The sequence below is a fragment of the Eretmochelys imbricata genome, chromosome 1, assembly GCF_965152235.1.
Source record: "Eretmochelys imbricata isolate rEreImb1 chromosome 1, rEreImb1.hap1, whole genome shotgun sequence".
NCBI lineage: Eukaryota > Metazoa > Chordata > Testudines > Cheloniidae > Eretmochelys > Eretmochelys imbricata.
The window spans coordinates 244,909,402-244,935,876 of NC_135572.1; the positions used below are offsets into that span (position 1 = coordinate 244,909,402).

General features: G+C 43.8%; 1 protein-coding gene across 1 annotated transcript; it reads left to right on the forward strand.

The window, feature by feature from the left end:
* Positions 1-987: 987 nt before the first annotated feature.
* Positions 988-9,959, forward strand: RERGL (RERG like). Its single transcript, XM_077807484.1, has 5 exons — positions 988-1,039; positions 1,540-1,596; positions 4,458-4,531; positions 8,529-8,677; positions 9,677-9,959. Exons 1-5 carry the CDS (start codon positions 988-990, stop codon positions 9,957-9,959), a joined length of 615 nt encoding a protein of 204 aa, XP_077663610.1.
* The last annotated feature ends 16,516 nt before the right edge of the window (positions 9,960-26,475 follow it).

Here is a 26,475-nt window from a genome sequence, read left to right on the forward strand (position 1 = left end):
AAAAACATTTTTGAATGTTAGAACAGCTACAACTACTCAGCTTTGCACCTGGCTTTAAAAAGACTCAAGCTATGGTTTGTATGGTGGGCAAAAAGCGAGGAAAAACACGGGGGCGGTTGTCAGAAATTTGCAAACAAGTTTATTACGCTAAGTTTCAGCTCAGAGTAAATGTTTACAGTCAGAACTATGCGATCTGCCAGAGGAACTTTGTTCCATTTCCATGTTTCATCACAATGTTGCTAACCGCAAATCTGAGGGGGAGGAGGGGGTCACTTTCCCATCCTCCCGCACAATGGACGTGCGAGAGAATCGCTAAAGGAAGTGAAAAGAAAAGGAGGACTTGTGGCACCTTAGAGACGAACCAATTTATCTGAGCATAAGCTTTTGATCGCTACTTCATCTGAAGTGAGCTGTAGCTCACGAAAGCTTATGCTCGAACAAATTGGTTAGTTTCTAAGGTGCCCCAAGTCCTCCTTTTCTTTTTGCGGATACAGACGAACACGGCTGCTACCCTCAAGGAAGTGACTGCCTCGCTTGCGAAAACAAAACCGAAGCAACCAGTCACTGACCCGTCCTTGTCCTTTGCTCTGACCGGTAACTAGAAACCTCCCGGGGGAGGGGGAGAATCCCTGGGGATGATCGCAGCCAGGTTGGTGAAGGAAGAGGCGCTCGGGCAACTCCTAGTCGAACTGCTTCTTGCAGGCAACACGGCGTGGGCGGTCCGCAGAGCTGCGTTGCCAGAGGAACAAAGAGCTCGACGACGGCCTTCCCTTGACGTCCCCGGCCCAGGAGGTTATAAAGAAGCGGCGGGGAGGGGAGCGCTCGCTGTGGGAGCCCGCCCGGAGCCACCCGCGTGCCGGCCACGAGAGCGCGTCCGGGGGCTGGCGGCGGCGAGGCGCTGGGAGCGGGCGGGCCGCACAGCTGGCTCCGCACCGAAGAGGCTTTTTGAAGCGCTCAGCCCGGCGCTGGGGCGACGGCTGGCTCAGGATGAATGAGCTGAAGCTCGCTGTGCTGGGCAGCAGAGGAGCCGGCAAGTCTGGTAAACTTACAAGTTAACTTTGTGGGCTTGGGGGGAAGGGATTGAACAGGTGGGATGTCAGTGTGACCCGGGTCCCTGCCAAGTTTTGTCAGGGTGGTTGCGACTCGGGCAACTCGACTTTTTAATAATCCGCTGATCCCGTGAATCAATGGCCAGCGGGTTTTCTGCACCAAGACAAAGTAGGAAACAGCTGCAGCGTTTAAAGATGTGTCCATTCCAGCTGCACACTGGCCCTTCCATTGTGCTACTACGAGGAGCCCCGGATCTTCGCCTCCCTCTCCACCCCCCGGACTTTTGCATTATTGATCACGCAACTGCTGGTCCTCCAATCTCAGTTTGCAGCACTCCCCCCTGGCAATCGGTGTGTGCAGCCGGGGAGAGAACACGACTGATTTTTAAATGTTGGGGATTTTTGCGCACCAAGTAAGGTCAAAAGTTGTATAAAGTTAACCGTCATTGAACCAGGCATGTGCTCAGCTGGAGTTTGTTTTGTATTGCAGCCCTCACAGTGAGATTCCTAACCAGGCGTTTCATTGGAGAATATGCTTCTAATTCTGGTAAGCTCCCATTCGCAACTTTTCTGCGTTTTGTTTTAGGCGTTCTATAAATCGTACCTCTAACGAGCACTAAAACCAATGTAAATATGAAATGTCCATTTTTAATTTCCTACCAAATACACACCTGAATTTTCTTTTTAAATTCTCAGTTCTATTTAGAAGTGTTTCCTAACATCTAATCAAAGTGTTTCTTTTTGGGTTATATACATTCACTGAAATGATTTTCCAAGGGTAATAGTGGATGATGAGCTGTTTGATCCCAGAGAAGTAGGTTTATTATTGTTTCAGAAAGTATCTTTCAAATGGAAACCGAACAATCTTTTAAAATAGTGATTTAATTTGTTTAGTTTGTTACTTTGAGTTTTTCTGATGAAAATATGAATAGAAACATAACTCATGTAGAAACCAGATGTATAAAAATGACCATGTAAAACTCAGCACACGCTGTGCCAAGTGAAGTACTAATCAGAAATGAAAAGGGCAGATTGCTAAAGAAACTTAACTAGATCAGACACAAAAAGGCTGGTAAACTCTGTACACCATAAAGTAGAGAGAAGACAATTAAAGAAGAGAGTGAAGAAATAGAAAAAATGTTTTTACCTTCTCTGCAAACAAACTTCTTGTTCCAAGAGGCCTTTTTCAGGAAAAGTCAAAATTTGGCCTTAAGAGACTTGCATTTTCCATAGATAAGCTATGGAGCACCTGGAGAAAAGAAAATGCAGTAAGAGGGAGATTTCCAGAGGCACAAAGGGCAGTTACCCACCCAACTCCCATTCCCTTTTTATTATTTGTATTGCAGTAGTGCTTAGGAACCCCAGTCATAGAGCACTGGTCCATTGTGCTAGGTGCTGTACATACAGAACAAAAAGACAATCTGTGCCACAAAGGATTGACAGTCCAAATCTAAGTTTTGGAAAGGAGTTGGGTGCATAACTGCCCTTTGTGCCTCTGAGAATCTCCTAAATCAGCTGGACTCAGCAGGACAGGGGAACAAGCTAGTACTGTGAGTTGCACACACAAAATCCCCGCTGTTTTTCAAAGAAAATTTTTTAACAAACCCATGTATTTGTAAAGAGAATCTTGGGCTGTACAAACACTGTTTGAAAATAATTTTTGACCTGCTTCTGCAGCTAGCAGGTGAATAAAATAAAAAGCAATCCACAAATCAGCCCAGAACATTTTGTAGTCGAATCAAAGAGATTGGATTTCAAAAGTTTTATGTTCTTACTTAATTATGGATGCCACAATGTTTGAGTGTGCTGCAGATTTATCCTTCTAATTTTCCCATCCCAAATATTCACTTGAGGATTCTGAAGGAGGTAAGGAAGTAGCTGAGGATAGGCCAGATACTCAGAACTGCAGCTCTACCTGAAGACTAACATGGTGCTGATTGGGAGTCAAGGGGAATCCCAGCAATGGTGAGCTTTATCTGGGCCCTGTCTGCACCAGGAATTTTTTGAACTGTTCGCACCATTGTAAACACCAGTTCAGCTTCCCCAAGGTTGGCAACATTGGCAGCCCTAGACAGTAAATTGTCAGTACTGTTTGAAATAGTGCGCTGATTAGATTTGCTCAGAGCAACATGGTGCTTAGAATAGTGGCAACATCTTGTCCCAATATTAATAGCAACTGTTGGAGATTTTCAAAATATTTCGATAGTGTCGACTATGCCCCAGATTTTAAAAGGCGTTTGGGTTTTGCTATGGTCAGCATTGCAAGACCTAACTGATTTAGGAGCCTAAGTTTTAGGCACTTAGTCTAAATCCCGTCAATTGGATTTTGGCTCCAAAATGCCTAAATCGCTTTTGAAAATGAGATTTAGGTCCAGATTTTTAAAGGTATTTAGGAATTGTGCTCAGCATTACAATGTCTGAGTCCCATTTTTAAAAGTGATTTTGGCTCCTAAGTGCCTGAATCTCATGTTCTGAAAATCAGGCTGAGGCCCCCGCATATCAGTGAGGCATTGCGACGCTGAGTGCATGTTTCAGCTTCTAAGAATACAGCTGAAGGACTCAATCCTGCAAACACTACTGAGGGAAATGCTTGCTACTGTGAGGCTTCCCATTTGAGCCCTAGCATTGTAGTTAAGTGTTACTCCTGGTACCAGCTTTTTCAGGATCAGCACCCAAGTTCAGGCTTGTATAATACCAGCATAATTATAACTTGACAGGGTCAAACCAACACTGCTTGTGTGAGGAAAGCTTATACCCACCTAACCTATTTGAAAAAAACCTAATAAAATGAGTTACCCCTATGGTTCTATTTTACGTTGAGGAAAAAACTTTGCATAAGGCTTTGCATATGTGCTGAACATGCAGAATAGAATAAGTGGGTCATCACAACTTAACTGATTCCAAGTTTACCTTCCCTCTACCCTGAAGTCATAGCCAGCTCCTGCTCCCATCACTTCTCAACATACAGGTTGCTATCATGTCCTAGCTACCCGAAAACTTTCATAATATTTGTAGAGATTTTTGGGAAATTACTCACTATCCTAAAAGCATGAGCATTTACCTGTGCATCCTTATATGCTGTCTCAAATGGCTAGCACTATGTTCTAACAATGTTCCCTCACACGTTGGCACCTGTTTGGGCATCACAGTGGAATAGGACCTGGCCAGCCATGAGCTGAGGGACACAATTAAGCATTGCACAATTCACTATAGGCATATCTGAGGGATGGGTTCACTTTCCAGTAACACATCAGGTTCTGCCAGAGGATTGATATGCAACTTGATGGACCAAGGGCTAATTCACTACAGCAAATCTTATATTTCTTCATCGGCAATATAGCAATTAAAGCCTTTCCCCCCACCCCCTTGTTAACTCTGATATTGATTTTAATGCCATGTGTCTTGTAGAGTGCATCTACACTAAACATTTGTGTCTGGATGGGAGGCAAATGCACATGGAAATTTATGACCCTTGTTCACAGGTAAGCGCAACTTATAAAGGATGAGCACAGCAAGGCTGCTTCCAAAGGTCCTTCTAAGAGTGAGGTGGCAGGGAGGAGAGAGGAGAAAAGCTAACTCACACTTTGCACTTTTAGCAACTGACACAGAAGATTGAAATTCCCGTAGCTATAACATGTAGCTGTCAGGACTCTCTCTGTACTGAGCATTTTCCAACTTTATAGAATGAGCCCTTCATTGGACAGCTATCTGGTCAATGCTTTTCCATTTTGAAAACTACTAGTGGCAACCAAATATAACATTGTACAGTAAAATTACATGCATCTTTAAATTCATAGGAAGGGCAAAAATGTTGCAATCACTATTTGTATAGTTTCCCCAAATATCCTTTTAAATGGTTAATTTAAAAACATCTAACTAAATTTCATTTACCCATGACCATGGCCAAATAGTCCTGTATTCCCAGAATAGATCCAATGATAGTGACAATACAGACTTTCCCATGTTAACAACTGGGCTTAACTCTGACCTGAATAAAACACTTCTAAGGGAATTCAGCCTTCATGGTCATTCAATTCCTTCCTTCTCTGCTGAAATGGTTAATAAAGATGATATGGTGATGGATGTGTCAAAAACATAGCCAGATAAGCCAGCTCATTCCCCACAGTATTACCCAAAACAGACCAGCCATCTCTGCTCAACACTATGATACTAGGCCCTGCAAATAGCCATCATCCACGTGGCCAAAGGATCTAAGGCCATAGCACAGAAATGAAGGAGCAGGCCAGATGATCCTGCATCATCCCCCTCTCCTCAAACCCTGGAGAGGATCTCAATGAATGTTAATGATGCTTGACATTGATGTTCCTGCTGTTGTCTTTCTGTGCATTATGGGCTTCCGTCCCCCATTAGTGGGAACTGGGGCAGTGGCATCCAGGGTGGACCTTGGCAGCTTGACTCAGCTGGAACCATGTTGGCCAGGAGTTGGAGCAGGGTAGCCCATCATTAGGGAGTAGGCACAGGACCTCTGAGCAGATAGCTCTGGCCCTCTGCAACTCCCTGAATCTGGGTTCAGAATGATCTAGGGAAACTCCTTGAGGGGACCCTTTGGAGTTCTCTCCTCCACCCTCAGACTGCCTCGTGCATCAAGCTTGGTGGTATTTTCTGTGATAGAGGCACCTACCCACCCTGAACAGAACTAAGACCAACTCAGTCCCACAGGCATCTCTCAGAGAAGAACCATTTTTGGTCTTTGCAAATCTGAGCTGCACGTGAACCCTAACGTAGACCTTGTTGGGGGCAGGAAACTTACCAAAAAATTCCCACAGTGCAGCTGAACTAGGGGCAAGCAATAGTAGGGGCAAATCTCCTGCAGTCAGAACCCCTTCATCCCCATTTCAGTTAGACTTGTATTTCAACTGGTTTATCTAAAATGATGGTGGAGGGCACTAAAGTCTTGCCTACATTGTGGCTCTCACCGGTTTCAACAATGATTCTGCTGAACTAGTCAGTCTTTTTTAGGTAAATTTTCCCAGTGCAGACAGCTCTGGGTATGAAAGGCTCTATGCCATATCTAAGCTGCCCAGTCTCCCTTAAATGATTTGTTTTAGTTGCAAAGTACACAGATCAGCACACATTGCAACAGATTGAAATCAAGACAGTAACAAATTTGGCATTTTGACTGGAGACTTTCTGGGCAGGGAACTTGCCGTACTAGGTTTGTATAGCACAGCACCCATTTATAAAATATATAATATAACCAGCTACCGAATACCCTGAATATAAACAAAAATCTGTACTATTTCCATTGAATTGCAAGCTGTCACAAACAGCATTTGGTGTTATGGAGTAGCGTAGATTGTTCCAGAAGTGCACTGAGGCATTTGGGAGAAGAGGGCTAGTTAGAAATCCCCAATAATCTGGAGCTAGAAAGGTTTTCTATCTACAGACTCTTCTTCATGGGCTTGACCATCTTTAAAACATATAAAAATAATGGAAAATTATGCGGTCTTCTTTTCTCCCTTTGACATTAATTATCACCTACACTGATGTTATCCTTCTGTATAGTTCTTTCAGCGGTTTTCAAGGTGCCTTCAGGTCTGGACCAAGAAGACTAATGGCTTTGTCTTAACTTTCTCCAGTGCCTCATTACTCATTTCAGAATACAGCCAAAAAACCTGATTTATTTTATTAAACTGTCTGTGGACTTGCTCCCAACTATTTCATAGATCTCTTAACTCTCTGCTCCCCTCCAGCTCATCTGCCACCATCTTCTGCTTTTGCAGTTTTTCACCTGTTGATTTGTCAGCCATCTTTGATGCCTTTGTTTTTAATTGGCCACATCCTTTCTCCATCTAGGCTTTCAAAGTAAATATGAAACCCTATCTTTCATCCCTTTTCCCTCTGCTTTCACTGTCCTGTTCTAACATCCCATCACTCATATTAACAAACTGCCCCCACCAAAGTCTGTGTGGTGACTTGATGTCCTGCTGAAGGATTTACATACTCTCCAAGTCTTTTCAGAGACTGGGGGGAAAGGTTGAATGGCTAGGAGGGTAAATGATTCACTAAAATAACTTCCTAATGAAGGAACAGATTAAAAACACCAGAGTTGCTTTTGTATAGGGAATTGTGTGGGAACAATAAACAACAAACAAAGTCAGCAAACTCCCCATGTTCATTTTACTAGGATCAAGAGTGGCAACACCATACTAGGATCAAGAGTGGCAACACTATAGAATCATAGATTAGGGTTAGAAGAGACCTCAGGAGGTCATCTAATCCAACCCGCTGCTCAAAGCAGGACCAACCCCACCTAAATCATCCCAGTCAGGGCTTTGTCAAGCCAGGCCTTAAAAACTTCTAAGGATGGAGATTCCACCACCTCCCTAGGTAACCCATTCCAGTGCTTCACCACCCTCCTAGTGAAATAGTGTTTCCTAATCTGCAACCTAGACCACTGCAACTTGAGACCATTACTTCTTGTTCTGTCATCTGCCACCACTGAGAACAGCCTAGCTCCATCCTCTTTGGAACCCCCCCTTCAGGTAGTTGAAGGCTGCTATCAAAACCCCCCCCCACTCTTCTCTTCTGCAGCCAAGTAAGCCTAGTTCCCTCAGCTTCTCCTCTCAAATCATGTGCTCCAGCCCCCTAATCATTTTCATTGCCCTCTGCTGGACTCCCTCCAATTTGTCACATCCTTTCTGTAGTGGGGGGGCTCAAAACAGGACACTATACTCCAGATGTGGCCTCACCAGCCCCAAATAGAGGGGAATAATCAGTTCCCTCGATCTGTTGGCAGTGCTCCTACTAATGCATCCCAATATGCCGTAAGCCTTCTTGGCAACAAGGGCACACTGACTCATATCCAGCTTCTCATCCACTGTAATCCTCAGGTCCTTTTCTGCAGAACTGCCACTTAGCTAGTCGGTCCCCAGCCTGTAGCAGTGCATGGGATTCTTCCGTCCTAAGTGCAGGACTCTGCACTTGTCCCTGTTGAACCTCATCAGATTTCTTTTGGCCCAGTCCTCCAATTTGTCTAGGTCACTCTGGACCTTATCCCTACCCTCCAGCATATCTACCTCTCCCCCCACCTTAGCGTCATCTGAACTTGCTGAGGGTTCAATCCATCCCATCGTGTCTGTATATAAAAGGGTTAAACAAATACTGATGGCCACAGTTGTGTGCTCAGTTACCCTGGGGTAAATTCAGAGGCAGTCCATTGCAATCAAGGGACCAGAGTCTGGCTGTAAGATTTAATTTAACTTTACTGATGATTAAGACCTATCAAGGGGGATTTAAAGTTCTGAAACACTGTTTATATATTCATTATAACAATCATCTCCAGTGATGATGGTGGTTTATCTATAGCTCTTTGGAATACCAGTTCCAGATCAGGGCCCCACTGTGCTGTGCACTGTACAAACATGTATGTTTCCTTACATTTTTAGTTAGAAAATATTGTACAGTGATAACAGTAATGGATTCTTTCTATTGTCGTATGCATTTCATTGCCTTCAGCCACGACAGGGGAAGCTGTCCCTCACTGATGAACTCCACTGGGCTGATGGATTTGTCATTGTGTATGACATCAGCAACAGAGCTTCCTTTGCCTTTGCAAAGGCATTGCTATACAGGATACGAGATTCCCACCTGGCAGCTTGCAAAAGGTAAGTTGTATTATAAATATTACATTTCTTTCAATCTAACATACGAAAAGAGATGAGTGTGAGCTCTAGGTACCCTAACAGCCACTAAAATGACACTCTGCACAGCAATAGTACCCAGCAACGTAACAATAGTAACATAACTAGCTGGTAAATTCAGCAGCAAAATGCAACCCCGTTCCACCCAAAACCCAGTATACTATAGGCTTTTTCATTCTTGTTTCACATGTAAATCATACTGTCATGCTAGGTGATATAAGACTAACTGCTCTGATCAAGATTAGACAACGTGCAGGTGAAAGTGCTGGTAGTTAGCCTATGCTGCAGCTCCCCCCATTGCTGTCACCAGTGGAGCTGCACCAATGGGAAGTTTGAAGAAAATAGTAGTGTAGACACAATCAGGGAGGATTTGGCACCAAGAACTCCTCTTAAACTCTGTCCTCAGCAGTGACATCAACTCCCTTTATGTCCTTGGGCACAATTTAAATTAGTTCAGAGGTCAGTGGCATGAATTAATTGGTGAACTAGTTAAATTTTTAAAAACTGAGTGCTAAGTATTGGTATTCACAACAGTTGACCTAGGAATGCATAACCTGCTGAGGCTTTTGCCTAAATAAAACATGACCTGAGAATAAAATCATCTTAAATTGGGAAATCGTTTAAATTATATTTTCAGCCTCTTTCACCATATACTGTCTCAACCTTAATCCGTTGGTGCGTATATTTGTCATACTCTTCTTAATATTTAAGGGGGAAAATGTACTGTCAACTTTTTTTAGTCTTAATAAAACATAATTAAAATGAGGTTGTCATTTGCCTCACAGATGGGTTAGGAGGCTTTATAGCAATCTGAGATCCTAGATAGCATTTAATGGTCTACATTAATATTATAATATTAAAAAAAAACCTGACAGTTTCCTTTGGATATGCAACATACAAGAGCAGGTACCCTGTAGCATTTTTATAAGGCTTTTTGTCTAAACAAAATCTTATTTATTTCAGAGTGGTAGAGTCAGCTGTATTCTTAGTTGGTAACAAGCAGGATCTATGCCATATGAGAGAGGTTGGCTGGGATGAAGGACAAAAGCTGGCGATGGATAACAAATGCCAGTTCTGTGAACTGTCTGCAGCTGAACATTGTCAGGAAGTGGTGACCATGTTCACGAAAGTCCTGAGAACTATCACCACAAACTTCAAAGTGAAGGAAAAGAGACGACCCAGTGGATCAAAGTCAATGGCCAAACTAATCAACAACATGTTTGGGAAGAGGAGGAAGTCTGTGTAATGGACGTCCAGGCTCATGGAAACCACTGAATGATGATACACTGAAACGTTGCAGCAGTAGGCCATATGCAATGCTTGGACTCAGCCATTGAGTACATGTGTTTAAAAGGTCTCCATCTGAAGGGATATGTCAGTACAAACCAAAGATGACTGGCAGTACGGGCCAGTAGACAGAGTACTGCACTGGGATTCAGAAGACCTGGGTTCTATTTACAGCACTACCATGGACCTTGGCAAGTCTCTTCATCTACCTGAGCCTCTGTTTCCCCTCTCAACCTGTGTCTTGTCTATTTAGATTGTAAGCTTAGAAGGACTGTCTTTTACTACTTTGTGTGTAGAGTGCCTACAAACAATGGGGCCTTAATCTTGGTTGTAGCGTCTAGGTGTTACTGTAATATTTTTTTTTTCCAATGAACTCAGCCTCTCTGTGCCTCGCTGAACAATAGCCCAACTTCACAATTCCAAGATTTATCTGTAACAGCAATTGCAGTAATTGAAACCAGGATTGGAATTGACACTAATTGAAACTTTGTGATATTGCACTTGTAAGTAAATGAGTGAAGTAATGCCTGACTTTCAGGGCTTCCTTTCCCTGAAAAGGTGCCATGAGTAGGGGATCAGATAAATGAGGTCCTCATCTGTCTCCCATTTCAGTTTACTGCTGGAGCATGATGGGAGGAAGCATGGTCCAGTGGATAGGAAACTGGAATGGGAGTCATGAGCCTTGGGCTCACTTTGGCTCTGCTGCTGACTTGCTGTGTGACCTAAGACAAGGTCTTATTGGGAGAAATGTACTCCTAAAATTTACTCCAATTTTATCTTCCCTGGCCACGTGGGTATTTGAATCCATGATTTCAAGCTTCAGAGGTGGAAGCTAATTCCTTACACCATCTTCCATTCCTATGCAGATGGCCAGTGCAGCCCATGTAGTACTGAAATCCAACTTAGGCCCTGATTATCAAAAGTATTTAGGCACCTAACTCCCATGGATCTCTGCCCTTAATTTGGCCCTCTGTACAGGGGTGACTTCACCCTCCATGCCTCAGTTTTCTTCTCAGCAATATGGGTATAATAATTGCCTATCTACTCTATTTTATTTAGGAGTAGGATTTGAAAAGTCCCTCAGTAAGGAGCACGTCTGACTGGGATTCAAAGTCAGACTTTCAATGGACTTGTGGTCCTAACTGCCATACTCATTTTAAAACATTCATTACCATGGTAATTAAATACCTTTTGTAAAGCACTTTGATTTGTATAGATAGTGCTATAGAAGTGCCTTATTATTTTTTACACCCACAGGTGCTGAACATTAGGCACTGGAGTTTAAATATTTAAGCAACAGAAAATCAGGTTCCTTACTGCATACTTAGGTACTTAGGCACCCATGTCAGTGTTTCTGACTGTACAAAAATTATAAAGGGAAAGATAAGTGGTCTGAAGGTGACTGACTTTCTCCCATACTGGTTCCAACAGACCCTAAAGATATTCTACAAGCATCCTAGAACAAGTAGACAGACGTGTTAGCGGGGCTTGAAGTTGTGCACTGAAAATAGCAGGGTGGATGTTGTGGCTTGCGCTGCAGCCGGGGTTCTCAAGCCCATCCAACCCCCTATGGTCAAGTTAAGGGGGCTATCTTGAGTCTCTGCTGGAGCTGCAAATTCCATGCTGCTATTTGTTTGAGCTACATGAGCAAGAGTCTGTCTACTCAGGCTGTGAGGTTTGCTCCCAGCTGCTGTGTGGTCATACCCAAAGGTGCAATTTCCAAAAAAACCCTCAGCATTGTGGCCTAACTGGTCCCATTGTAGTCAATGAGCAGAGTTAGGTCAATACTGAGTGCTTTTGATAATTCCATGCAAATAAGTAGAAAGGTGTATCACTTTAATGAAATATAAATAAGTTTTATTCGTATGTGCTAAAAACATACTGTGACTAAAGATCATCATCTTATTTCACATAGTTATAGCTTTTAAAATTGCAAATCATGGAATTTCTCAGAATGTTGGCAGGCTTTTCACTCTTACATCCAAGCAGACCTTACCTACCGTATCAAGGGTGATTTATATAAGGGCATATATTGGAATCAGAGAGAGTGAATTTTAAAGCACTAATGTATACTAATCTATTAAATAACGCAAACAACACTCCTCCAAACTCTCTTTAGAGGGCAGCTTTTTTGTACTCTGTCAACCTGTGTGCAGCTTGCTAACCAGATTTGAAAACTAACTGTATTTACTGTTATGACATTAAACCAACTTGAATGTTACAAGAGAGAAACGTTTACATTTTTTACAATGGTCTAAGATTTAAAAAAACACCACCACCACCTTTTGCTGTTGTACAAATGAAGCCTATGCAGCCTCAAATAGTAAATTCATATGCTAGGTACTTTAACAAGAGGAGGACTATGACTGTGTTTCATACACACACTGAAGAATCTTGCATGCATCTTGACACAATTAATTGTAGAGCTCCTAACATTTATTTTTTTATTCTTAATACTTAACAAAAAGAGAACATACTTGGTTAAGGTTGCTAAGAGACTAATTACTGTTTCTTCATAGAGAGATTTTTACAGAACCTAAGAAATAAAGGATAGATTCATAGATATTTAGGTCAGAAGGGACCATTATGATCATCTAGTCTGACCTCCTGCACAACGCAGGCCACAGAATTTCACCCACCACTCCTACAAAAAAAACCTCACACCTATATCTGTGCTATTGAAGTCCTCAAATTGTAGTTTAAAGACCTCAAGGAGCAGAGAATCCTCCAGCAAGTGACCCGTGCCCCATGCTACAGAGGAAGGCGAAAAACCTCCAGGGCCTCTTCCAATCTGCCCTGGAGGAAAATTCCTTCCCGACCCCAAATATGGCGATCAGCTAAACCCTGAGCATATGGGCAAGATTCATCAGCCAGATACTACAGATTCTATGAATCTGTGAATAGACGAGACCATGTGACATAAAACGAATAGTATTTTCTAAAATCTTCAAACTAGACACTTAAATCATCTTAAAAGAGAGAGGAAAAGTAGTTTTATTTTTACATTATAACAAAGCTCATCCTTACACTGTCCATTCATGATGTCTCTCATAAGAGTCCCAGATAGCAGATTCTGAAAATTCCACTTGAGGAGGTTGGGTCGCAGCATAAACTGATCGACATCCTGCATACATCATCATCTGCCTGCATCCTGCTACCTATTAATGAGGCTCTGCTAGACCCTGCAACAATAATTTGGCATACTCCAGTGACAATTATCACCTATTTCTAAGAGTGCGCACACAAATGTTTTCTCCAGGACTTGGAATTTTTATTTTCGCATCCCTCCCAACTCCCTTTTGGTCTATGCAGTAAACAAATGTGGAAGACAGATTCAAACTAAACTGTCACATGGCATCAAAGATTTAAAAAAGCAGCTTCACTTATTTGGCCGCAAGTCATATTCATTGCTAGTCTACAATTTGGGATTACCAACTACAAAACCCTCATGGCAAAATACAGCCCTACTAACTCTTCGAAGTTTAATTCCTTTATTGAGCACGTTTTACCAGAACAGAGGGAATAATTTCAGGCAATCATTGCAGCTGGTCAGCTGCTGGCCAGAATATCATTGCAGGCCTCTCTGGATACCACTGATACAATCACTTGTTTGTCTCTATGGTGGTAGCCCTGAGGAGGGCCTCCTGCCTTCAGCTCTCAGAATTTGAGAGAAGTCCAAAATACAGTTAAGGACCTTCCTTGCAATGGATGAAGCTGTCCGTGGGAAAGACCAACGGGTCTCTGCATAAGGTGTTGCCTTATATAGCAAAAGTGTATACACTTGGACTGAGATTGAGATAGAAATAGGAGAGACTCGTTGAAAGTCTCTGGGTAAGGAGTTAAAAAAATAAAGGTGATGTCATGGCAGGGGTTAACTAACCACCTAACCAAGAAGAGGAGATGGATGAAGCTTTTTATAAACAACTAACAAAATCATCCAAAGCACAGAATTGGTGGTGATGGGGGACTTCAACTACTGACATCGGTTGGGAACATAACACAGCAGGGCACAGATTATCCAACAAGTTCTTGGAATGTATTGGAGACAACTTTTTATTTTAGAAGGAGAAAGCCAGCGGGGGAGAGGCTGTTCTAGATTTGATTCTGACAAATAGGGAAGAACTGATTGACAATTGGAAAGCGGAAGACAGCTTGGGTGAAAGTGTTCGTGATTCTAAGGAATGTTAGGAGGGAAAACACAACAATAAAGAAAATGGGTTTCAAGAAGGCAGACTTTAGCAAACTCAGGGAGTTTGCAGGTAAGATCCCAGGGGAAGGAAGTCTAAGGGGAAAAGCAGTTTGAGAGACCTCACAATTTTTCAAAGAGACACTGTTAAGGGCACAAGAGAAAACCATCCCACTGTGTAAGAATGATAGGAAATATGGCAAAAGACTACCGTGGCTTAACAGGAGATCTTCAATGATCCTAAACTCAAAAAAGAGTCCTACAAAAAGTGGAAACTAGGTCTAATTAGAAAGGATGAATATAAAAAAATAACACAAGTATGTGGGCAAATACTTAGAAAGACCCAGGCACAAAAAAGATTAAACTATTGTGACAAAGTTCCTCCTCTACCTTGGTGGATCTTGTGCTTATTGGTGGATTTGCTCTCTTTGAAGCTTCAGGGCAGCACTCAGCTTGGCCGTTTTTCTGAACCCACAGTCCAGGTCGACAACTCCTGTGTCTGACCAGGAGTTGGCAGGTTTGGGAGGAAACCGGGTCCACCCTCTACTCCAGGTTCCAGCCCAGGGCCTGGTGGAATGCAGCTGTCTAGAGTGCCTCCTGGAACAGCTGTGCGAGAGCTACAATTCCCTGAGCTACTTCCCCATGGCCTCCTCCCAATACCACCATTATTCTTACCATAAGACCTTCTTCCTGGTGTCTGATAATGCTTGTACTCCTCAGTCCTCCAACAGTCCACGTTCTCACTCTCAGCTCCTAGTGCCTCTTGCTCCCAGCTCCTCACACGTGCACCACAAACTGAAGTGAGCTCCTTTTTAAACCCAGGTGCCCTGATTAGCTTGCCTTAATTGAGTCTAGCAGCTTCTTGATTGGCTGCAGGTGTTCTAATCAGCCTGTCTTAATTGTCTCCAGAAGGTTCCTGATTGTTCTGGAACCTTCCCTGTTACCTTACCCAGGGAAAAGGGACCTACTTAACCTGGGGCTAATATATCTGCCTTCTATCACTCTCCTCTAGCCATCTGGCCCAACCCTGTCACACTACCTAGAAACAAAGGGTAACAAGAAAACGTTCTATGACTACATTAAAAGCAAGAGGAAAACCAAGGACAGGGTAGGCTCATTACTCAGTTGTGTGTGGGAGGTACAATAACAGAAAATGTGGAAATGGCAGAAGTGCTAAATGACTTGCCAGAAGATGGGAATGGGCAGTAGGGATTATCTGTTCTGTTCGTTCCCTCTGAAGCACCTGGCATTGGCCACTATCAGAAGACAGAATACTGGGCTAGATGGTCTGACCCAGAATGGCTGTTTTTATGACTCATGACTAGGTATATCTTCCCAAGACAAGACTCTTTTGGTAAATTTCCTTCCCACAGCCTCTCCTGTGATCCCTTAACCCCAACCCTGGGAACTCAGCAGATTGCAGGTCTCAATCCAGTTAGAGTAATGAGAGCCACCTCATCAAACCCAAGTGCTTTTTTACCCTCCTACGCAGCCTGGATACATTCCAATGGCACATACAGAAGTAAGGGATTTCATTTCCCATTGCATAAGGTTACCTGAGTCTGAACTTTAAAGACCAAGTACAGTCTATCACTGTCCAACCCAGAAGCGGATGTTCTTCACTGGTGAATTGATTCTTGTATGTCGAGAGAGAGAGAGAGAGAGGCACTTTGGGATCCTTCATAATAAAAGATGTTGCATAAATGTATAACTATATGCTGTGCAAATGTTAAGTATTAGTATAACTCAACCACAGGGTTTTGACACCTAGATACAGGAGAACCTCAATTACAAACACCTCGTGAATGGAGGTTGTTCATAACTCTGACACGTTCACAACTCTGAACAAAACATTATAGCTGTTCTTTCAAAAGTGTGCAACTGAACATTGACTTCATACAGCTTTGAAACTTGACTATGCAGAAAAAAAAACGCTGCTTTCCCTTTTGTAAAAGTAGTTTATATTTAACACATTTTGGGGTTTGTTTGGGTTTTTTTTTTGGGGGGGGGGAAGGTGTCTCTGCTGCTGCCTGATGGTGTATTTCCGGTTCCAAATGAGGTGTGTGGTTGGCAGTTCAGTTTGTAACTCTGAGGTTCTACTGTATAAAACAGATAAGTGTTCAGTATAGCAGCTCATGTTTTAGTTCACAGTCATTCCTCCCTTCTTACCGGATCGTCTGTTGTTTCTTCTCTTGGTCTCTATTTGCTTCCAGAAACAGCAGTCTCAAATAAAGGGCATCTGAAGGCTGCGAAAGATCTGGAGGCTGCAAAAGAGTGACACACTGCTGTGAAGTAGCTTCTTGCTTTCTCCAAACCTGCAGCTGGAAAAAAGGCTTTTTAAAATTACAAAAACATGTACCCAGAATTTTTGGACTGCGATACAAACTGTAGTTGATCCAGTCTGCTGTGCTGATTGCACATCCTGAACGAACATCACACCCAACTTATATTACAGCAATGGCACGATACACTGGGGGCCTGAGTCTGCTCTGTTATGCTGGTTTTTCCGTCAGTGTAATTCCATTTACTTTAATGGAGTTACTCCCATTTTATGCCAGTATACATGAGAGTTGGGCCCAGAATCTTTTAATAGTTGATGCTGTAGTGTTCAGATCATTGTTATGAATAATTACAGTATAGTGGGATTTTTTTATTATTTGTTTTGGGGGTTGTGTTGTTTCAGCAAGGGCACCATGAAACAGGAAGGCGGCTGATTTTAATGTTAAAAGCCCACCAACAACTTGCTTGAGTCAAAGTCCACATGATTTATTTTCCCACTTGACGCTCACCCAGGTCTGCTTAACGTGCACTAGGTGTCATGAGCAGAACAATTTACCTTCCATTGCATGAGCCTGCCAACACTCAGTAAGGTCTTCAGAATTACTACACAGGAGTCAAAAATTCTTAGTGTCACCTCATAAAGTCTTTCATAAGCTTCAGTGGCAATTTGCCTGAACCAGGAACTGAAGATTTGATACTGCTGCCCACGTTGATTCTCATAGTGGAAGGATTGAAGACAATGCCATGAAAAGCATCATCCACTTCTAACCATAAAACTACATGCCAATGAAATGACAGTGAGTAAAAGGAAAAGATATTAAATAGGCCCCCAAAAACTGGTTCATGGAAGACTTCCAGGTGGGCTCAGGAGCTATATCTATTGCACTGTTGAAGCAGCTATAAGTCTTTTAGTGGCTGAAGCTAAAAATTAAACAAAAACCTTCTCCACTCTCCTACTGCAGTTACTCCCTGTCTGTCCCAATTGGGCCTTATCTGGTAAATCCAACCACAGTCCATCTGCAGACTACTCAGAACTAAAGGAATTGCAAAATATATAGAATTGCGCAGCAACCTGAGAGAACTGAGCAGAGATATTAAATAGGCACATAACCAAGCAGATGAAGTTACTGCACTGAAGAGCAGAAAGCAGATGGATTGTATTTGAGCCTAATCAGGAGGTGAATCTGTCATTTTTATCAGAGATTATGTATTTTGGAGACTCAATGAGCTACAGAGGGTTTTCCAGCTTGTAAGAGAAGCCTGCATCTGAATTGGGGGGTAAGCAATGAAATATCAATACATCTGGATAACAGTGTGTGGGCAACATGATCCTTCTCCTCCTTTCTCCCCCCTCTACCCCCCCAGTTCTTAGGGCTTTTATCATTTGTAGGGTATAGCTGTAGGCTGAATGCACTATAGCTCAATACAATCGCAAACACTTGAGCATGTCTGACGCTGACATTCCACCCAGCAACACAGAGTTTGGGAGGGAAAATGAATACAAACCTGACCTAATATATAATTTCCCATTAGAAATAAGAGTAAACTATGAAAGTTAGAAAGCTGGATGACTCAAGTATTCCCGGGGGGCGGGGTGGGAGAATTTACAAATTATTATTTAAGACCGAACCAGAATGTAATAAGCATCCAACCAAATAATTACTTTCCACCAGCATTCCCAGGTCCCGTTCTGCGCAGGTTAGCTTCTTTGCCTATCTGAACCTGTTCAGCCAGGCTCCCTAGCTTAATCAGATCCCCCTGCAGGTCTGGCTTGTGTAAAGGCACAGGAACAAACTCCAATTCTGAACCCTGAATGTATTTAAGGGAGGCTTTCCCCACCTGTTCCTGAAAAAGAAAGGGAATAAAAGATATTCTATTCATACAGAGTAACTAGATTAACCATTCGTTGTAGCATGAAAGCACAGACACCTTCACCTTTCCTTGGGTAGCTCTTGACTGCCCATGGAAGGCAGTGAAGAAGAGAGAGCTTCTACCCCATCTATTCTGGAAACTGCATTTTTAGCTGACTACCCAGCCCTTTTGAAAATCAAGCCATTTACTTAGGTGCCTAACTATGGATTTGGGAGACTAACCGTAGACTCAGGTTGTTTTAAATCTTGGCCTTATTTTCTTCTCCAGGGTTGATATTATCTGAGACAGGAAAGCTATTCTGGGTAAGTTATTTTTAAACTGATGTGACTCTTTCCCAGGAAGAGACTGTAAATTTCTGTCATCTTTCTAGGTCTATTTTTAATTACTTTACAAAATAAATTGAGTCCCTATAGTTAAACAATTAATATGTAACCTGAAATGTATTCCTACAAATTTAACATAACAGTTGGTCCATTTAAAACTAAATTTATCTTCTAAGGCAATGTCTATACTACAGATTTTGGCTGAAGCAAGTTACATCAGCATAAAGCTGACACAGTATATTGCTTATGCATATTTGGCTCCTTGTGTTGGTGCTGCGTGTAGTCACCAAGAGCACTTGTGTCGATGCACAGTGCAGTGCATCCTGGATAGGAAACCCAGTGTGCAACTTGCTACCATCCAGTGCACTGTCTTTTGGGAAGTTTTGGCAATTCATGGTGGGGCAGAAACAAGTCGCACAGAGGTGACTGGGAGCAAGGGGTCAACTTACCAGCATGCATTTTTCTCCTTTCCATAGTGTCAGCCCTATCCCATTGTTTTCACACCTTTTTAAAAAAAATCCCACAAATTTGCGTGGCCATCCTTGCTATCCACCATCTCTGACAAAAGCATGAAACCTGCACAGCACTGCACTATTGTCATGAGCATTGCAAGCACAGGACACACAATCCTCTGGTATTTGCAAAAGGCTCAAGAAGAATCAAATCAGTGGGGAACATGATGATTTTGTGGAGAACAGATTACTGAGAGACAGCAAAAACCAGTTCAAGGTTGTTGGTGATATTCACGGAGCAACTGCAGATAGTGGAGCACCATCTCTGGGCCTGAAAACAAGCACTGACTGGTGGGATCACAGTGTAATGTAGGTTTGGGACAACAAGGAGTGGCTGCAGAACTTACAGATGTGCAAGACCTTGTTTCTGGACCTGTTTCTGGACAAGCTCACCCCCCAGCCCTCCAGTGCAAGAACACCAGAATAAGTGGCACTGAGACTGGAGAACTCAGTGGTGATCACACTGTGGAAACTTGCGGCCGGATTGCTAACGGTCAGTGGGAGCTGGAAAGTTGTAACGCAAGTGTGCAGGACCATTAACCATCTCCTGCTACACAAGACAGACACTTCACAATGTGCAGGTCACAGTGGATGGATCTGCAGCAATGAGGTTTACGAACTGCAGTGGAGGAATAGATGACACACACACATCTCAATTTTGGAACCAGCCCAGCTGCCCCAGAATATGTCAACAGAAAGGGCTACTTTTCTATGGTTATACAAGTGTTGGTGGATCATGAGGGATGCTTCACTGACATCAGTGTTGGCTGCTCAGGGAAGTTTGCATGACATTCGCATCTTTATGAACACAGGACTGTTCAGACAGCTGCAAGCAGGGACTTTCTTTCCTGACCAACCCATTACCATTAGCAATATTGAAATGCCCATAGTGATCCTGGGGGACCGAGCCTACGCATTGCTTCCCTGGCCATTGGCCACCTCGACAACACCAAGGAAAGATTCAATTTCTGGCTCAGCAGGTGTAGAAAGGCAGTTGAACAGTGCTCTTGGTAAACTGAAAGGATGTTGGCATTATTTACTCACAAAATTGGATCTCTACAAAAAAAATATCTCAGTGGCTATCGCTGCCTGCTGTGTCTTGCATAATATCTGTCAGGCAAAGGGGGGAAATTTGCTGCTGTGGCAGAGGGTGAGCGGCTTTCTGCTGAGTTTGAACAGCTAGGTACAAGGGCTATTAGAAGAGCTCAGTGCAGAGCTATACAGACCAGGGAGCATTTTAACAGTGAGCATAGTAATGTGTTGTGGGGTACTATGCTCTACCAGGCCCTGTAGTTTTTGGGGCCTGTTAGGAATTGTGTGGTGCTTGGTGCACATGTATGAATATAGCACTTTCAATGCACCTCTTAATTTTGTGGCGCTTGATGTACATTTATGATTATTACATTGTGTTGGTCACTGATTCTGTGACTTGTGTCACACTGTACATAACCAGTAAGTGGGTGTTTTCAGTACTGCTAGGCATTCTGCAGCATATGTTAGGAACTAATAAAAATGAACTATTTCCCCAAAAAATAGAAGGTTAGTAACAAACAAGCAAATACATTAAAACTTAAGTTCTGTTCCATTAATTTATTAACAAGGGAAAAGAACTTTCATGTCCATTTTGGCTACACATTCAGCAACTGTGGCTCTCTCAGGTCAGTGTAGGTGAAGCTGTGGTTGTCCTTAATGTCCCCCAGTGTGGAGTGGTACGGGTTGGGATGTTGCCTCTGATGCCAAGTGGAATATAGAGCAAAGGCTGTAGGGATGTTCTCTAGAGTTTTCCACAGACTACAAGGACAATCATAGAATATCAGGGTTGGAAGGGACCTCAGGAGGTCATCTAGTCCAACCCCCTGCTCAAAGCAGGACCAATCCCCAATTAAATCATCCCAGCCAGGGCTTTGTCAAGCCTGACCTTAAAAACTTCTAAGGAAGGAGATTCTACCACCTCCCTAGGTAATGCATTCCAGTGTTTCACCACCCTCCTAGTGAAAAAGTTTTTCCTAATATCCAACCTAAACAAGCCCATGATTGTTGAACGGTAGGCCCGCAAGAGTCTGCGGCATCTGTGTTTGCTGCAAGAGAAGCCCCATTATGTCCTGGTGCATGTCCCTCTCCTTTTCCAGCTGGGACTCCTGGGCCTCTCTCTAGTCTGCTCTTTCCTTCCCCATACAGACTGCAATATTCACCCTCCAGGCCCTCTCTGCTCATGGTCAGATGCAAGATGGGCTTGCAGGATCTTGCTGAACATGTCATCCTGAGCTGCCTTCTTGTTGGGGCTGACCGCAAGTGACTTGGGCTGTTGTTACAGCATGGTTCAGGGGAGCTAGTAGTGAACTGGCTTTGACTGGCTGAGCTGGCTTGCAGCCACTTGACTGGGTAAACAAGTGAAGAGATAAGCGAGGACCAGACTGTGAAGTGTCGTAATAGGAATAAATAGTGTTTCCTGCCAGAGCCTGCTTGTGGGTGAATATGCCCCCCCGCAAAAGGAGATGACAATAAAAGCAGCTATGCGAATTGCCTTAGACGAACAGTCTCACCTGCGGACCCTGGCCTTGTGGGTGCCCAGGAATTTCCCACGCTGGACCAGCGCCTGCTACGGGCCCTCAAGGACAAGGCAGGAGGGTCTGGAACTGTCCATAGCAGAAGGGGTGTAAGCATTGATTCTTGCTGGCTTGCTTGCTTGGTTGGTTGCTGGAAAACACGTATTTAGTAATGTGTGAAGGCTGGCAGGCTTATTATACTTTGGCAATAAAACCAGTTATACTTATGCACGTGGAGTGGCTTCACTGAGTGTATCCGAGCCCCCCTTGGGACCGACACCTGGCATAGTTGGCAGGAGGAGGGTGGGGCGCCCCCCCGCTGCAGCCCAACCCCCGCCCGAAGCCCTCACTGTGCAATGGGGTGCCTCATTTGATAGTTTGAGTGCCACCGAGCAGCCCTATGCCTGGTTTACTGATGGCTTGGCCAGGTATGATTGTAATACGCAGTGCTGGAGAACTGTTGCCTTAAATCCTGTTAGCCAGTTTCATGAGACCGCCAAGGGACAGGGAGCCTCCAGCCAATAGGCTGAACTTTATGCTATGCTGCTGGCAGTGAGGTGGGCGCTTGCCCTTGGGGACCCTGAGGTATGCCTGTACACTGACTCTTGGGCAGTGGCTCAGAGACTGGCCACCTGGATGGGCCGCTGGAGAGCCCAGGATTGGGCCATCCACAGCAAGCCGATGTGGGGAGCCCTATTTGGCAGGAATTGTATTCCGTTGTGCAGGACCTTTTGATTTATGTGTTTCATGTAGATGCCCACCAGAATCGTACCCAGGAGCATCACTGGAATGCTACCGTGGACCAACTGGCCCACATAGCTGAGACCCGGCCCCTTGAGACCAACATTTCTTTCTCCACCTTTTCCGGCTCAGGCATTCCATGGGTGTGGAGGGGAAACCCTTCAAGGTTACAACAGCAGCAGCAGCCTCAGATAAAATACACAGAGGTACCATTGTCAGCATATTCACAATGTAAAGCGAAACTTAAGATTCAGAACTCCTTTCCTTTGCCTCCCTACAGTCTTAAACAAGACATGCTTACTGACACTTCTGCTTTGGTATGCTTGTGCACAGCATCGCTCACGGCGAATATGGCCCTCCGGGGGGTGAGGAAAAAGAGGAGCAAATTGCTTGCTTGCATGAAACTATGAGTAAAGAGCACTGGCACTGAATACTGGCACCATTTCCTGCAGGTGGTGATGATTGTGGCTGCTCTCTCATTCCTGAGGGTAACAAAGGCATAGCCTACACCGCTGCTGCTGGCATCTCAAAGCTGCTCGGGCACATATATTGCTAGCCTGTGCACTGCAATCATGCCTGTTGAAGTTATTGCCAGCTGGCATGTGAAAGTGTCCTACTGCAGAGGAAAAAATAAGGTTGCAATCCCTACAAACGTTAGATAGAGGGTTGCCGATACCTCCATGAAAATTTCATCAAGATCTCTCAGGAAGATTCAAGGGACATCCCTATGTTCACAACCAAACTGCTCCACATGCGCTGTCCCCAACTTTACAGGGGAAATAAAACGCAGATAGATTTCTCTCTCTCTGTTGTATTGCTACTTCTACTACGAGTAAATTCATGAACGGTCAATAGCTTATGTCCTGAAAAGTTGGGGGCACAATCATTGTAATTGGAAAAACATTTACACACTTACTTGAGGTTTCTTTCCATGCATCAGGCTTGCCCATGCTTGACTGACTGGACTGCGGTGGAGTCTCAAAGAGGTCCTGGCATGCAGCATAGCTGGAACACCCAATAGCATATCCCCCATCTTCTTCCTCCTCCACCAATGGTCTGTGTCTCGGGCTCATCAGAGATATCCACAGTGATCTCCAGGGGGGTGGTGGGGTTTCCACCAAAAATGGAATGCAGTTCTTTGTATAAGCAACATGGTCTATGGCTTGGCACCAGATTGCCTGTTGGCCTCTTGGGCCTTCTGGTATGCCGGTAAAGTTCTTCGCTTTCACAAGTACTGTTGCTGATCCCTGTTGTACCCCTTCTCCTGCATCCCCCATGCAATCTGCTAGTAGATGTCCACATTTCTGTGGCTGGTCCATAGCTATGTCTGCACAGCCTCTTCCCCTATCAGGCCCAGGCGATCCAATATCTCCTGTCTACCCCACACTGGAGTGCGTCTGGAACACGTTGTCAGCACAATTGACTGGGAAGCTGCACCCACCAATGGACATCTGCTAGGTGTGCTTGTGAAGCCAAATAATCAGGAAAAGGCATTTCAAAAATCTGCTGGGTTTTAAAGGGAGAGTTGGGCTTCTGGTCTCCATGACCACTGGGCTGTGGAGTTCACAACTGTAAACAGAGTGGTCAGTGTCAAGCATTGTGGGACAGCTACTGGAGGATTGTTAGGGTCAACATAGATAATGTAGTATCTACACTTGCACCACCTCGACCTCAGTACGTCAACCATAGCTCAATGCTGTGTCACCATAATAGGGTGCTTACATCAGGGGAGACAAGTTTTAGTGTAGTCACATGCAGGGGTGCGGGAACAATTTGTATAGTGGGGGGTGCTGAGAGCCATTGAACCAAACTGCAAACCCTGTATATAAGGGAAATCACTTCAAGCCAAGGGGTGCAGCAACACCCCCAGCATCTCTAGTTCCAGCATCTCTGGTCACATGCACAAGTAGGTGGATGCAAGTGTAGACCAAGCATAAGATTGTTTAAAAGGTAATATAACATGAGATCTTAAATATGAACCCTTAAATGTATATGAAGCCCCCCCCCCCAACAACACACATATATATTTGATCTCTACTGAACTTTGCAAAACACCCTGAGGTCCTTCTGTGAAATGTTATATAAATAAAGGGAAATATTTACTGTAAATGAATCAAGTAGATAAAGTTGCATCTATTCTGAAACAAAGTAATGGTACCGTATTATTCTATATTGTTCATTTTCTTAGTAAAGCAGAAATCTAAATACTGAAACATTAAAAAAGGTACTTCGTTATCCTAATTAACAGTTCATTTTTAATAGACCAAACTTTAAAAGTATTTGACAAATCTTTAGGTGAAATCACTGCCAGGAAACACATCATTTTAAAGATGTTGTGATGTTCTTAAATTCTTACATCGTCTAGGTAACTGCCATTTAAAAACAAGCAGCTGCTTCAGGAGAAAAGTTTGTAAACTTTAGTGCTTCCAACAGTGCCCTCTTGTGGCTCATTGCTCACAGCTCACTTGTTCAGTAAGATTTTGAACATATTGTTTCTATTCGAGTTAAAACATCAGCTATAAAAACCTCAAAGAGATTGGTCACAACATAAAGATAAAATTCCTCCTGCAGTCAGATGTTAAGGGATAACAATCAGCATTGTTCGTCTCAACAACATAAACGTTTTACAGGCTAACAATCCAATAGCCTCAACTAATAAAACGGAAACTGTTTAAGGTTTTTCTTCCTTTACAATTGACATTTCTAAGCTTTTTGGTGGAGACATTTTGCTGAAGTGACACTGTTTCTCTCTTATGAGAGACAGTGTGGTCTAGTGGAATGAGTCCTAGAGTGGCCCTTAGCCACCACCCTTCTAGGCTCTGAGCTTCTTGCTAGCTGTAGGGTGGCATCAGGGCTTTCGCAACTATGAGAATGCTGACTGGTTGAAACTTACCCCCTGGGTGCCTATGCAGTTAGGCAGCAGCAGAGTGGTTGTTTTGAAAATGTTAATGGTGCCTAAAAGGTACACAGGCATCTAACGATCTTTGCGGGTCTGGGTCTACATGACTTGCCCAAGGTCCCCAAGGAAATATGTGCCAGAGCAGAGACTCAAACCCATTTTTCCAAAGTCTTACTCACTGGACCATCTACTCTCTTAGGAGCCCTGTGACCCATGCAGCAGCATTACAAAGAGCTTGACCTACTTTTCATCTTTAATAGCAATTTAACTGTCACAATGAAGCTCATCACTATGCAGATGACCAGCCCAATGTCTACACACACTTAAGCCCTTACTTATACTCAGGTGATGCACAGGCCTTGCTCTGGCTCTCTGCACAGGGATACATTTCACAAAACTGTAATGCTTACACAAAATATATAATTAAAACATGGTATCCAACTACTTTTTTACTCTTACTAAAAGTAGGATGGAAACTGGTTTAAAGTCTGCTTCATAGGACTCTCTCACTAGCAGTTACAGGACAGCAATACTTCACTTTGCAGCAAGATGGTTGCGTGCAGTGCTGAGATCCAAAATGCTAATTTTAATGAATCTTAAATGTAAATTAAAAATGGATTGTGGTAAACATATCTGAGCTGGTACACGTTGAGGCCCAAAGCTCCAAACTTTTATGCACCTGTAGTGAGGTAGAGTGGCCTCCCACTGAGTCAGAGGGGGAGGACGCACTCTCTGATCCCAGATGGGCAGAACCAGGCCATGCCCGCCCCTCCCATTGGAAGTTAGGAGGTGGGACAGGAAGTATAAAGGGTGGGTCCTGTAATTTAGTTGTGTGGCAACTGCTGGAGTAGATAGATGCTTTCTGCCTTTTCCTGAGCCCGGAGACTGTAGTGGAGCATCACCAAGCTGAGGACTGGCCAGAGCAGCTGAAGCCACCAGCCAACCAAGACACTGAGGAGTTGCTGGGACTGGCCCGGCTACCTACCCCAGGGAGATGGAGGACACCCATGCATCCAGGTACGCCCCGAGGAGAGGGTGGAAGTGGCCCAGGGACAGCCGTTGCCAGTCTGGTTGCATTGCTTCCTGAAACAGTGCCAGCGTGTTGTGACTGGATTC

What these genes read in the sequence shown, in the direction of transcription:
- RERGL (XM_077807484.1), top strand. Translation starts at nt 988, where the DNA reads ATGAATGAGCTGAAGCTCGCTGTGCTGGGCAGCAGAGGAGCCGGCAAG. An exon ending in TTTATGACCCTTGTTCACAG is followed by an intron (nt 4,532 to 8,528) that starts GTAAGCGCAACT and finishes CATTGCCTTCAG; the next exon opens with CCACGACAGGGGAAGCTGTC. An exon ending in CACCTGGCAGCTTGCAAAAG is followed by an intron (nt 8,678 to 9,676) that starts GTAAGTTGTATT and finishes TATTTATTTCAG; the next exon opens with AGTGGTAGAGTCAGCTGTAT.